Genomic DNA, 15,422 nt, shown 5'->3' with positions numbered 1-15,422 from the left:
GCTTTGCCCCCCCACCAAACATGCTATCAATTCTGTATGAGAAGTGTTCCTTTGTCCATTTCTTGCCACTGGCTAGCAGTTTGGACTGCTCTCCTTTGCATGCTGGTAACATTGAGAGCCACTGCTGAGAACAGCAAGTAGGAGAACTGCAACATGTGAGAAGAGCTTCTTCTAAAGGAAAGGCCTGGGAAGGTGACCCAAGGTTAAGGCTAATCTGCAATTTTTTTCTCAAAATATTTTCATTTTGAATGTCAGTTCCTGGATTCAAGTTCATCTTCATGGCAGTTACTAGTCAGAGGACAAACAGATTCTCCAGGGAGCCTCTGCAGAGGGTGATACTCTTCCATGGAAAAGTATTCCACCATTCATTTTGAAACGCTGTGCAGGGATCTACCTTTCTGCCCCCCTCTAGTTAAACATATTTATTCTCAGTGCTCTTATGGGTCAGGAAATTTCCTCTGGAAACATCAAGGGTAAAAATTGGCCATATTGGTTTAATCTCTAATGAAGACCACTAAGAGTGAACAAATGAAAGTGGGCATTTGGAGAAAATCAGGCTTACTCAACAGGAAATGAAGAGCAATCAAATGTCAAACTCTGAAGTGGGGAGATATGAGAGCTATGGAGTTAAAAAAAAGAAACCTCCCAAAACAGACCAAAAATGCACACCATCAACCTTTCCTCAGTTTGGTTCCATGCAGTCCAGAGCTATGACATATTTTTCTGTGCATTCCATAAACTTGAGAGTCAGCCCCAAGTTATTTTTAGATCCAAAATAAAAGATCCTCCAAATGCTAATGCCCTGAATGAGCAGCATTCAGTGACACTTTGCAATTGATTAAGGACACCTCTAGCCCTGCTATAGGCCTGAAGATGCCAGCCAGACATTTCCTTTGTAAATTGCCAGACAGCTCATGGAAGCAAGCAGGCATGATAAATGAGCTGTAGTTTTCTAGTGCTACTTAACAGATGTATTTACACATTTCACAATCTACCGGTGGGGATGGTGAGTGTTACTGCCAAATTTTAGACAAAATGTTATCAAACAGAAGTCTCCCAACAAATCCCCATCATGTTGACTATCAGGATCTGCCTGCTCTGTGTAATTTTTCATGTTATGTCCTCCTCCAAAGCTTTGTAAGCTATTGCTACTTATTTTAATTCCCCTTTTCTTGCTCACCAATCCATGGGAAGTACATGTTTGCCTGAACACAGAGACTGCAGAATGCCTACCTGGAGATTGTGTCACTTTCTCTCTCAGACAATAGCAGAGAATTTTGCCTTGTCTGAACCAGCTGCTCTTTAACACATCATCTCATTTCCCTCCAGGAGTTCAATGGTGAAAATTAGCCACTCCCATGCCACTGGCTAGTAAAACCTGAGGTGTCACTGGGTTGCTGTCAGTGGCAGTGTGGCCTCAGGTATACACTTTAGAGAAACAGGAAAAGATTCCTAGGAAAGTTGTCATTCCTCTCCTTTCTACCAAAGAGCAACACATGGAGCTCATACTGTGCTGGATCATTTCCATCTGCTGTACCACATAAAGTGGCACATTTGGGTACACTGGGCCAGATGTGATAGAATCACAGGTTTCTCAATGGTTTGAGTTGGAAGGGACCTTAATGATCATTCTAGTTGGAACCCTCTCTCCAGGAAGCAAGAAGAGACATATGGCTCCCACACAGCACGATCTAAAGCAGGACACACCCTGAGATATAACCTGGTGCAGGCATGCACAAGCCCCAGTGAATAATGCAACACATGCTGCTCCAAGAGCTGTCATAGGATGCCCCACCATCCAACTCCAGACCTCTTACCTGTGTTCAGGACAAACATGGTGCTACAATGCCAGCTGAATGAACTGAACAACATGCTGGGCTCAACACCCTGCCCACATGGCATTCAGAATCTTAATAAAATCCAGTGTTACCTAAGGCATTAGAATCTGTTTCCTCATGGATGCAGAGTGATATTAGCTAATCTGATCAGACCTTTTGAATAGCAAACATACAAGAATACAAGCACAATAAGCAAAGCTCCTGCAGATCATGCATCTGAATGGAGATGTCAGGCTCAGTGAACTTCACAAACATCATAGTATCATAGTATCATTCAGGGTTGGAAGGGACCACAAGGATCATCTAGTTCCAACCCCCCTGCCATAGGCAGGGACACCCCACACTAGATCAGGCTGGCCAGAGCCTCATCCAGCCTGCTCTTAAACACCCCCACGGACGGGGCCTCGACCACCTCCCTGGACAACCCATTCCAGGGTTTCACCACTCTCATGGTGAAGAACCTCCTCCTCACATCCAGCCTGAATCTCCCCACCTCCAGCTTCATTCCATTCCCCCTAGTTCTATCACTACCTGAGATCCTGAGCAGTCCTTCCCCAGCCTTCCTGTAGGCCCCCTTCAGATAGTGGAAGGCCACAATTAGGTCACCTCGGAGCCTTCTCTTCTGCAGACTGAACAGCCCCAACTCCTTCAGTCTGTCCTCATAGGAGAGGTGCTCCAGCCCTCTGATCATCCTTGTGGCCCTTCTCTGGACACGCTCCAGCACCTCCACATCCCTCTTGTAATAGGGGCTCCAGAACTGGACACAGCACAAACATTCATCTGGAGGTGCTACCATAATCCCTGTTTCTTTCTATGTTAATATCTGCTCACACCTCCCAAACACTTGTGTTCATGTATCAGCATCTTAAGTATAAAGGTCTCAGAAACAGTCTTTGGGTCAAGGGGCTTAGAATTGCCCAGGCTGACCAGATTAGTTTCTTCACATGACTTTATGGATAGCTGAACAATTAGAAGGTAAAAAAAACCAGAACCCAAACCTCCACATTCCACAAATGTAACTTCTGGTAAAAGTGATTTCTGATTTGACAGCCTGTGATACAGTTTCAGTAACATCCTGAAAACCTGCAAGCTTCCAAGGTTTGCTTGCAAAAATACAGCCCTGAAACTAAAGCTTCTATTTTAGATCTTTTCCTCAGAATAGTTTTGAAGTTGTTTTCAATTATAATGCCTGCACTTCACACTGCACTTGTTAGTCACATTTCATGCACTTAGGGAACAGACACGAATTTCTAAGACTGAAAACCACATTTATCAGCAGTATTTTCAGGAACTTTGCACAGAGCATTTGAAACTCCCAAAGTATTTTCATGAGAGACGTGTGGGTAACTTGAATTGTGTAGTTTCTGAGTAGCAGGGGCTCTCAAGGCAAACCAGAATCAATCTGTGACTAGCCTGAAAGCAAATTCAAATCCATTTTTACATCCCAAAGTGCAGAGATTTCAGACATTTCAAAACCAGGAAAAATCTTTTGATTTTGCTCTCACCTCTTCCAAAGCCCATAAGGAATCAACCACAGGCTTGATCTTCTTACTGTTATAGAGATTAAGGAGTTTGTCCATCACACCCTTGACCAGGCCACTTCGATTCTGTTTGAAAAGTAGATTCAACAGGGAAAATCCAGCAATGACTTTGTTCTCCTCGTACAGCTTGATAGGATTTACTTTCTCAACCTGCCACCACTGGAAAACAATGAACAACAGAGGGTTAGAAAAACATTTTGTAAGAAATGTCCAGGAAGCTTCACAAACTGTCTGGGCTGGGGTGACCCACGACTCATCCCGCCAAGCTGAAGCAACAGGAGAAGCAGTAAGGATTTTATCCAAGGAAGAGGCAAAAGTGACACAGGTGACTGATGTGGAAATAAAACACAGACATGTGCTGTGTGAGATGAGGGTGTGAGAAGAAATGGTGAACAGATTTGGGGTTAGAACATGGCTCTAGAAGTAAGGAATTTGGACCTCCCTTTGTACTTCTGCTCTCCTTCTTATCTCAAGAGAACCATGCAAGCTTCTTCTCTCACAACCAAGGAAACCATGCACTGCTTATCAGCTTCCATTTCCTTTACACCCATTATTATGTCTGTGATATTTGAGCAAGCCTCCTAACATCTAATGAAATTATTTTATCTTATTTAGCCCAAGAGCATCCTTGAGACTGAGAACCCACTTGCTAGCAAGTTTTATTTGAATGGGTCAATTTAATTCAAGTTTTCACACAATTTTGATGAGTTCATTTTGCAGTATAACTACATAAACAGTTATACATTCATGCAAAATGCTATGTAGTGCTTATTCAGTCAATAACTACCAGTCCTGCCTGAAAAACAGGGCAGTTGAAACTGGTTTCATTAGGCCAACCTACCCTACGAATGACATGTGTCTGGATATGTTTATATTAACAGTACAAAGGCTGCAAGTAAAGATTCTCTTGTTTTAGGTCACAGACACAAGACAGTAACAGAGATTGTGCCACTACAGCCAGCAGGAAAGCGTAGGAGTCAAAGAACAGCTTCTTGCTACTGTCTTTGATTTATTTTCCTTTCAACTACACCGAAATTCGAAGCTAATTTCTCCTGGGAAGTGGTTGTTACTGGAAGCTCTAAATGATTTCCTAGCAGAGAGATTGTATGACAGATCTTCAGTCAAGACTTCTCCCTCTGTTCTTCGTGTCTGAAGGAATCACTTTCACTCCTGGTTCTCGTGGCAGGTGATTTGATATGTTTGCCCCCTTTGCACTCCCTAGGATTTCTGAGCAGATTTTGGTTGTAGTAAGCTGAGGGAAAAAAATGTAACACTTGAATTTTGAATTTGTTAACATCATCACTTAGGAAACAAATGGAATATCATCATCTTTGACATCACTTGAGATGAATATGGAGAAATGAAAACCACCATTCTGTATGGAACTAACTTCTGAAAAGCTGGGAATGGCTGGACACAAGTTCAGATCTCTCTCCTTTAATACCTCCTTTATTCACTGCCTGACTGATTTCAGATGAGTAACCTACAGGGTACAGTTTTCCATACCCATGGATAAAATATTCTGTCATAAGTAAACAAATAATGCAGTCTAACTTTAAACTTGGCTGTACAAGAGATCTATGTCTGATAGCTACCAATTGAAACATGCACTGCACACAGATCTCATTCCTGTCGAGCTGTCATATCAGAACAAAATATGTCAGACAACACTGCAGTCAGAAAAATGCTCTCTTTAGCAACATCAGAAGGAACAACTTAGTAGGGGAAAGCTGGAATGGTAAAGATGAACCTGTTGCAGAAAAGCCTGGTTAGAGGAAAGAGCAGAATGACAGCACTGGGACACTTACTGATTTTGCAAAACTGAAGAAGCTTTTTGTCTCTCCAGTAACCATGTTAGACGAACCTGTAAAAGATGAGCACGTTCAGGCACAGCTTATTACATGCTGACCAGCAGGCATGTAAAATCACTTCCAGGATTCATATTTCAGAAAAATACCTAGCTTCCCCAGGTTTAAAAGGGATTAGTAGACATCCTTATACTTTGGCAAACAATAACAAAGAGGCCAAGGGACTGAGCCCTACAAGTTCATAGGAATTCTGATACCAAAAGCAATCTATCAAATCCTCCAAAATCAGCAACAAGTCAAGTGCCTGCAGTGTCTTGACACCACAACTCCCTAGAGCTCTCCATCTCTGCAGTAAAATGACAGTTGTCTCTGACATACTGCTATTTAGTAGCAGTCACCACACAGGTGTCCCTCCTCTGTAAGGATAAATGGATCTGGCCACTACATGTGTGAAACTACACCTCAATCAGGTAACAAACAGAGTGATGACTCACTGACAGGGGCTTCATTACAAACAGGAACCAGGCTGGCTTGCACAAGCTCAAGGAAGCAGCTATGCTTATCCATGATGCCACTGTACCTTCCACTGTGACACAGATCTACTCCCAATTTCAAGACTTTAGGAATCAATCAGCTGTCCCACTCAGAAGCTGGCAGAAGTGCAGGGCAGACATGTTTATTTGGTATTTGGAGCAGCCCACGTACAGGCAATTTGTGAGCAGAAGCCTGGGCTTGAATTCCTCAAGTCACATCAAATAAAAATAGTAGCATTCTTCCTCCAAGATTCACTTCCACAAGAACTCTATTACAGTTTCCTTGGCCACACTGTCTGGTGTGTAGAGGGAGAGATCCAAACTTTCTCTTAGGATTAGAATCATAGAATTGTTTTGGCTGGAAAAGACTTCTAAGATCACTGGGTCCAACCATCAACCTAACACCACCGTGGCCACTAAACCACGTCCTGAAGTGCCAAGTCCACATGTCTCTTGAGCACTTCTCCTGCAGGACCCAACAATACTGATCAATCTGAACATCTGCCCAGTTTCACTGCTGGACTTAAATTAATTTTGTTACAGAGTTTCTTTGCATTGCCTATTATTTCTCAATAATTTACTCCACATTCAGCTTCACTAAAATCTTTGACTGGAAATGGTCAAATGGAGAAAGTACAATATGGTGGCCTCCAGTTCTGGGAGGAGTAGCATGTGTGATTTAGGAGATTTCAAGCTTTGCAAAGCTTTGGTTTTGAAATACATAACTGGACTTTTCCACTTACCATATAAAATGTAAGTACCAAGTGGTTTGAGGAGACTGAGGCCTTTCCCAGTATTTTCTCCACAAAGACAGTCCAAAACAATATCTACTCCATCTGTTGAGATCCTAAAAAGCAAGAAAGAAATCTCACTTTGCAATCAAATCCATAGGACTGGTCAGCCAGCACAATACAGGCTGATTGGCAGAGTAGCACTGCCATTTTCCAGGTACTTGAGAAAGGACTCTAAGACAGGCCACTGGATGAACTTTCACTTTGCAATCAAACAGCTTTCAGTGGCTTCCATGGTTGAATTGCTTCCTCATCCCCTAGGAACATTTCCACACTTCTGTAACCCCTGGGTTGGTTTTGGTTTGGGGTTTTTGGGCTTTTTCATTTGTTCTGGGGTGGGTGGTTTTTCTGGGAGACTTTGTGCCCTGATGACACCTCTTCTCTACACCATTCTCCCCAATGTCTCTATAGCATTCCTAGAATTACCACTTTTTCTTTTTCTTTTTTTTCTTTTTTCAATGCAAAATGAAAATATCTACACCTGAGCAGCACCAGAGAGTACTGACATGTTCTACAGGGTGCCAGTAATCAGTTGTGCCAATCCTACGCACCTTTACACCAGGAAAGAAGCACAAACTAGTTTGTTGCATCTACATTTGTTATACCCACTGGTTTTCTGCCTCATTGGCCTATTGCCAGGTGAAGAAGCCTGTGAAATTGCCAGGTGAAGAAGCATGTGAAATTGGCAGGATTTTAACAGACTTAGAGCAGAAGTCCTCCCTTTCTTGACCAGGTATCCTTCTGCTTTCAGTACTTAAGGGTTTTTTCACAGTTAGGGGGGTGGTGTCAAGGAGCTATCCCCAAAAGAGCTGTCCTGATAAAGGGCAAAAGCAGGCACTGTTACCTGCAATCATAAAGTTATTAGAAGTATTTATTCCCTTTTTCCTTTTCTTTTTCCAAGCACTAATTTGTGTTGTATCTGCTCCCACATCACATACCCACTCAGACCAGACACCCCTGCCAAGAGTGAGGTATTAAGGTTGGTGCTGAACTCTGATTAATGTTTTCAAGTGTTGTTTCTCGCTGAATCAATGTTTATATAGTGGGAATTACTAGAATTCAATCCTCATCTCACTACAGCAATTTTCCAGGAGCAGCAGAACACTTTGGGATGTATACTTGCCCAAGAAAAAGGCTATCAAAAGGCTGAAGAAATGTGCTGCAATTCTTCTGAGCTGTAAGAAAACAGCAGGGGTTATCATCTGCTGGACAAGTCCTATTTTTGGTGACAATTCCCATACAGAAAAAGTTTCCTTTGCTATAAAACATCCTTTGTGATGGACCATTTCAAATGTTCTCTTAAGTCCTCAGGAGTGCTCTGGAAACAGTAGCAAGGCACCTTGCATTCTCCTCCAAAGCCAGTCTGGGTTGCTAACAGCTCAGGCCCTCTTTCAGAGCTAGCGACCTTCCTACTGAGACCTGCTGAGACTTTGCACGTCACTCTGAGGCATTTGTAGGTTTGACAGGAAGCCTGTCAGCTGTAAAATTAAAAAGACATTTTTTTCCCAAGATTTTTCTTATTACCTGTGCTAACCTCAATATCTATAAACAGACTGGAAAACAAAGGATTTGACAGCATGTAAATCGGAACACACGCCATGACTTCAAACAGCAGCAGGATGATTCTAATCTGAATGCAAACAAACAAAATCTAAGGATCTGGTGTTAAAACAGGCATCATGTGCTCTGACATCAATCCTTGGCAGAGGATAAAAACCCAGACAGACAGAAACACACTAGAGAATTCCAAAACCTGGATAACTTACAGATCCACAGAAGTGGATTACCGTGAGCTACATCACGTGCAGGTAACAGCAAAGTGTATCCTTCTGTTAAGGCCTTCATTCTTTTCCCTTAGGTTACTTTGCTCACAACAGACCTTCAAGTATGAACATGGACCAGCAAAGCTAATGGCACTTGCAAAGAAAAAAGAAGATTCTTGCTATCATGTCCAATATAGTGGACAGATGGAGTATCTGGAATAAATTGCAGCTCCCAAACTCACAAACACAATTTCTTCACATAAACACGATCAGCCTGGTGTCTTTCATAGCATTTTGGCAGATATTATACTCAGGAAAAGAAAAGATTACCTCTTTACTTCTTGGACATAGTCTGCATTTCTGTCAAACAGGTGAGTTACCGAATCTTTGATTGCTTCATGTTTGAAAGATGAAGCTGTTCCAAAAACAGTAACATTGGGAATAGTTGAACAGAGCTGAGCAACAGCTTGACCCTGCAAACACATTATTATGTTAGTTCACTGGCATGGAAATTGGTTGATGGACTCTGCAGCTGCCAATTCACTCATGACACAGCAAAATCCAAGACCAAACATGTGCAAGGGCTTCCCAAACTAATTCTTGACAGTGCAATGCAGTTCAGCCACAGGACAAATACACACAAATCAAAAGTGTGTTCTGAACACAAAGCAACTGCAGGGATAGAAGTAATTTAATGTACCCAAAAATGTACTGGAAAGGAGTTCTTCTTCATCTTTTAACAGAGGCAATGCAATTGAAGGGAAATGGCATCAATTTACAAGGATCTCCAAACATGTTTACTCAGAGTGCTAGAGAAACATTTCTCATTTGCTGCTTGTGTCCTATGTGTATCTTCCCCAGAGTTCCTTGGGTAGTGTCAGCAGTCTTCTTTGCACTTCATACCCTGGATCAGTGAGTGCTTCCACACACGATTCCTGTCTGCTCAAGGGGAAGACCCTGCAGCACCTGCTGCCAGAACAGGATTTCTGACAGATCATGTAAGTGCTTGGCTGCTCTGGTGCTCAGATACAACTTTTATGCTTCACAGTTTTGCAGTCCTAATCCAGAAGGTCTAGTGTAGTCAGTCCCAGGACAGCTGGTAGTCTACCATTCCTAAGAAGTCACACTTTCTTATGGTTTCAATCAGAGGCAGAAATTTGGTGTGAAAGATGCTGCACAGCAAAGCAAATCTGATTATTCAAAATGCAGGAATAACCTTTAACTCACCCTAGCAGGTTTGCTTAGGCCAGTCCTCAACCTCAAAACTGATCAACAGCAAAGGGGCTAAAATGGCCTAGAGGACATATATGAAAAGTTTTCCTAGTATATCCATGCTGCACCTGGGCAGGAATCCAGTGAAGCCAATCAGATGCTATGGCAGTGTTTATGTAGGACTCGGAGTGCTGGAGAACTTGTGTATTCAAATGCCTGTACTTCAACTTTCCAGCTTTGGGCCCCAGAAGGCTTCAACTTCCTGAGTTTCAAACTCTAATTTCATGAGGCTGAGAGAAGAAGGGAAGCATTGCATACATGCTGAGCCAGCCAGACTTCAATAAACACCCTAACAGGTCATCTTTTTACAACCCTAGGTTTTGGGTTACTCTTAACATACTAACAAATGGAAGACAAGATTTTTGGTAGCCACCTCCTGCCTTTTGTACCCACATTATGCCACTGGATCTGCCACGGTTACACAGACATGCCCAGAAGCAAGAAATGGCACTGTCATTCTAAAAACAACATCTGATGGAATTCAGCAGACCGGTTATGTTCACAGCCAAAAGATTGCCATTTGTAAGCCCTATGCACGAGCAGTAAAATCATCCAGGGATAAACACATTTCTGCTCTTTCCAACCAGAAACTTGATTGTCTCTGAATACCACTAACCAGTGCTTGGGTTTTATTTACAGTAGAATAATTAGATAGCCCTGCATACCCTGGAGGTCTTGGCATGCTCCCATGTAATGCTGAACATAATTGTTAGTGACAATCCTCTGAGTGGAACATGGCAAGAGAGGACACTATTGTTCTTTAAATACGGTGGCATCCAGGAGTTTCAGGTTGGTTTCCTACTGGATTAGTCAGATAACAGCTACACAGCAAGGCATGGGGTATAGGACCCTTTGGACAGGTACCAACAGACAGAGAGAAAAAAGCAGGAGAAGAGTTGCATTCTCATTCATACAGATGAGAAACAGAATAGCACAGCAAATTGAACAACCTGCTCAAGAGCTCAGAGAAACTTCCAGCAGGACCCAGGTATGAACTCTGATTCGTAGCATGGGAACTCAATTCAAAAGACAAACAACCTTTTATTTTTAATATCATCCACCATTTCCCCAGGCTGGAATCCCTAATCTCCTAGAAATCACAGGAACATCCATTCCTGGAGGTCCTCATCTCACAAGAGGTAATGTCTTCCAGGAGCACAAAACATTTCCTTCTTCTTAAGCTTCACTTCCCTACTACTTACTCATTCTGGAGCTCAGGTTTTACTCTCCAAAAATATTGTAATAAAATTATAAGAACAAAAAATATCTGGAGTTTCTCTCTCTCACTTTCATAGCCATTGTCACTAGCAATCCTCTTTTCTCACTTGCTGAGCCTCCCAGAAAACCATCACCCACAGTGCAGACAAGTCAGTCCTTTAAGATGTGTGCTAGCTGAGCGACACTCTGACATTATTGATCTAGTCTCTAATTAGTTCTCTGCATTTTCAGTCTAACTTTGGAAGAGGAGGGATAATGAGTATATCCTGAATCAAAACCTCTGAATGTTTAAAAGGTCAAATATTAGAATAGAAAACATGATGATTTTTATCCTGCAGAAGGTGATTAACATATAAGGAACTGACAGTCAGATGAACAGGAGAAATGCACAGAACACCCCAGGATGTGCATAACCTATTTTCCTCCTGACTCAAACTCCTTAGTACTCCCCTCCCTCCCCCAGCAGAGATAAGCCCATCTCAAATCCCAGATCAGAATGCTTTGCAGCTTTCTGCAGATACTTAAAGCCTTAAAACTGATTCACATGACCAGCACTTTTATAATTGGCTGAACAATATCACTGAAGCATTTGGAAGCAATTCCTTTCTTCTACAGCTTGCTGAAGATCTTGATCTGACGTTGACTCAAACTTATTTTTGTGCAAAGAGCCCTCAGTGTTTGTATCTCAAAAATCCAGGAATAAAGGCTGATATTGGACTTCTGCAGGTTTCCCCTCCAAAACAGGAGAATTGAACTCAACCTCTGAACTCCACCACTTCACTAATTTCTGTGGAATTTGACTAAGCTACTGAACAGCACTATGGCTATGCAAGTCACTCTGAGGTCTCTTTTCTAATCCCTTAAATCGTCTAGCTACCTCTGGATTAGCAGCTAGTGTTTAGAGGTCTCTATACATTTGAATAGAAAGTATGTGAGGCTCTGGGGTTCAGAATGTTCATGGTTCACAAATGAAGTAGCACAGAGGGTTGTGCAGCTGGAAGGAAGAACATCCTCCTCCTAGGACCATGGAGGAACAGGTGAGGCATTCAGCTCCTGTCCCCCTGCACACTCACACCAGGAAGCAGCCTTTGATCACAGGGGCATAGGAGCCCTGTCCTGTCTTCTACATTCCAAAGCCATTCCTAAAAACTGCTTTGTGGCAGCCAGAGGAGGGCTTTCTCCCCGCCCAGACAAAACCACATCGTCTCTCCTACCAGCCTTCACCATGGAGACCACATGGATATGGAAGCATGCAGCACATTTTCAGAAACAGCCTATGAACAACAAAGCCTTCCAAGATGGTGCCTAATTAGATAGGCATGATCTGAAAACAGAAAACAAAACTCTTCATACACCTAATTGTTGACATATGATGCAAATTCCCACATATAGCTGCTGGCTAGATTCTGCTTCCCATGGGGAAATTACTAAGTGGCAAAAAATAATTCTCACCTGGACAATTAATTTCACCTTCAACAGGATTTAGCAGCCTGCATAAAATGGTCAATTGCTACACTGAAAAGATAGACACAGTTGCAAAATGTTTCCTTAGAATGGAATGAATGTCCTTTACAATATATGTCTTTTACATGCTACTTATCATGCAGAACTCCTCAGAGTGAGTCCTTAAAGAAATTACTAACTTGGAATAGAATAGAATAGAATAGAATAAACCAGGTTGGAAGAGACCTTCAAGATCATCACGTCCAACCTATCACCCAACACCACCCAATCAACTAACCCATGTAACCAAGCACCCTGTCAAGTCTCCTCCTGAACACCTCCAGTGACGGCGACTCCACCACCTCCCCAGGCAGTCCATTCCAATGGGCAATCACTCTCTCTGTGTAAAACTTCCTCCTGACCTCCAGCCTGAACTTCCCCTGGCGCAGCCTGAGACTGTGTCCTCTTGTTCTGGTGCTGGCTGCCTGGGAGAAGAGACCAACCTCTGCCTGTTTACAACCCCCCTTCAGGTAGTTGTAGAGAGCAATAAGGTCACCCCTGAGTCTCCTCCTCTCCAGGCTAAGCAACCCCAGCTCCCTCAGTCTCTCCTCACTGGGCTGTGTTCCAAGCCCCTCACTAACTTCGTTGCCCTTCTCTGGACTCACTCCAGCAAGTCAACATCCTTCCTAAACTGAGGGGCCCAGAACTGGACACAGGACTCGAGGTGTGGCCTAACCAGTGCAGTGTACAGGGGCAGAATGACCTCCCTGCTCCTGCTGGCCACACTGTTCTTAATGCAGGCCAGGATGCCATTGGCCCTCTTGGCTGCCTGGGCACACTGCTGGCTCATGTTCAGCTTACTGTCAACAAGTACCCCCAGGTCCCTCTCTGCCTGGCTGCTCTCTAGCCACTCTGACTCTGAGAATAAAGCATTCTCTGGAAATGAAGCGTGTCTTCTAACGCTGCATTTGGCATGGGAGCCTTGTGTCTCTCCAGCTTCAAAGTCTGTTTGATATATTCCTTTTCAAGGCAGCCTGTCCATTTATAAACCCAGTATGTTGAACCTAATTTACACATATGATGATTATAGAATTTCTTATAAATGGACATCCTTAGAGCAGTTTGAGATCCAGTCAAAAGCCTCAGATTTCTTTACACTCCTTTAAATCCCAACTTAAAACCTGCAGGATGGAAACTTCCCATAGGGAGATAATCACATAAAAGAACAGAAAAGTAGATTTCTAAGAAGTAAAAGTGAAATAGATTATTCTGTGGATTTAAACAATTTCAAAGCACAAAAATGTCACTGACATTAAAAAGTCAATGTAGAAAGTATGCATAGAAAACTTACTAATCTCAGCAGCTTATTAATGCTAAGTTAACACTGGACAAAACATGATTAAGAGGTAGAAGGTAGTGGATTTCCAAAAGGGTCTGACCTAATGGCACAAGCCAGACCCTAAGCTTGATGTGTAAGCTGTGCACTCAAAGAGAGCAGTTAAAGATCAGTATACTTCAAAGGAGGCATCTTCTTTTGCTGTTATGTAAATTGAGGTCAGCTGCAAAGCAGGAGAGAACAAACCATCTGGAAGACACCACCCTGCAAAACTCTACCTGAACATTCAACAGCATCACTGAAAATGCAATTTCTAGGCCATATTTTCACAGTCCAAAGGTGCTACAGCATTTTACAAAAACCCAAACCATTCAGCTTTAATCTTCTGTCTGGAACCAAATGTGAGGAGAATCCACATTTCCAAAATGCTTTGTTGCCATGTACCTGAAGATGGTACAAAGTACACAAACATAGTAAGGAATCTGTAAAAGAAGACATCTACTGTACTGCTGGCAGCAAGGAAAGCTTTTCCTTGCTGTTAGAAGTAAGATGCACAACATTCCATCTCCTGGAGGTGTTTGGGTTTGGTTTTTTCCCCAATTACAGCAGAGGAAATTGGAAACCAAGCAGTAAGGTGAACATCACAGAGCGGACAAACTGAAGTGTGATTCTTCAACAAGCGTAAGGCAGCATCTGCTGCACTCAGTGCACTACAGATAAATTTTGGAGTAGGGGTAGGAGAAGACAGAGTCACCAGGAAGTAATGGTATCTGTTACCCTCAAAAAAAAATCTCTTATTTCCTACAACAACTAGCAGGGTGTGTTTTTTCCTTCCCCTTTGCAAAACTGTGCAGCTTCAGGTGAATCTAAAATTCAGAGCTGAACCCCCATCTGGTAAAATCCTTTCCAGTTCAATGGAGCTACAACATACCTCAGATCATTGCCCAGAGGATATAAGCTATCCAAAAAAAGGTAGAGCAGCCAAGGAAGAGTTAAGAACTGCCTGCCTGTGGCATGACTCAGCAGGGGATTCAGGGAAAGGACATGTCCTCTGGGGACTGTGCAGGGCTTGGGAGGCAGAAAGGCCTTCAGAGACTGGAGCCTGCTTTGGTCAGGGAAATTGCTTTTTGTGTATGGCTCGCCAGGCTTTTGTGTTTGATTAACAGATTATGCTCTGAGGCAGCGTCTGGAAATAGACTCAGGCATGGCACTGGGACTCTCCTGAGCTGCTGAGGGAGCACCTCCATTGCTTTAGAAGCATTCCACAGCACAGGACAGCTCAGCTTTGAGATGCCCTGTCTGGCTTTAAGTGAGATAACTTGGGTACTTAAAGCAGCCTAAACTTGGTTACACAGAGCTCTGTAAGAGATGATTTATTCCCTTTCTTGACTGCTGGAGATGAAATAAGAAGAAAGCACTTCATCAAATGCAGAAGGGCTAGAAACTGCTAATATGAAAACAGCAAACACAGTCCTGAGAGGGAGCAGGGAAAGATTATAGCAAAGTGGGAAACATTCATGCCATTGTACACTATGCTGCCCAGGATCATCAAAAAAAGAAGGACTGACTCAAACATGAGTGAATTTAATGTGCTCCTACCTGCTAGGTGCAGACAGAGCTAAATTCAGTCCACCCATGCAATGTTTAAAATGATCAGGGATGCTGTAAGGCCTGTTTCAAAAGGCTGTGGCTTTCACACTAGCTAGCTGCTGCTTTGCTGCCAATCAGCTCAGAGTCTATGCATCTGGCTGCACCACTGTCTGTAGGATGACCAAGGAAACAGACACTTCACATGACAAAGAACAGGGGTATGACCAAATAAACCTGCTTTCAGCATGAAAAGTACAGGTGGAGGAGAGACTTGATTCTGAGCTCGCTC

The 15,422-nt window shown here is 42.9% G+C and overlaps 1 protein-coding gene across 1 annotated transcript in view; it reads right to left on the bottom strand.

The window, feature by feature from the left end:
* Positions 1–15,422, bottom strand: part of VAT1L (vesicle amine transport 1 like) — a 50,217-nt gene that overhangs the window by 22,699 nt on the left and 12,096 nt on the right. The window contains exons 4-7 of the mRNA XM_068161616.1: positions 8,605–8,747; positions 6,464–6,567; positions 5,188–5,243; positions 3,344–3,538 (exon numbers count right to left, since the gene is read on the bottom strand). Of these exons, the coding sequence (XP_068017717.1) occupies positions 3,344–3,538; positions 5,188–5,243; positions 6,464–6,567; positions 8,605–8,747 (498 nt within the window). The remainder of the gene's footprint in view (positions 1–3,343; positions 3,539–5,187; positions 5,244–6,463; positions 6,568–8,604; positions 8,748–15,422) is intronic.

This window comes from Melanerpes formicivorus, unplaced genomic scaffold (genome assembly GCF_026170545.1).
Source record: "Melanerpes formicivorus ecotype bairdi unplaced genomic scaffold, bMelFor1.0.p_v2 SCAF_59, whole genome shotgun sequence".
Lineage (NCBI taxonomy): Eukaryota > Metazoa > Chordata > Aves > Piciformes > Picidae > Melanerpes > Melanerpes formicivorus.
This window is presented reverse-complemented; position numbering and strand designations above follow the sequence as displayed.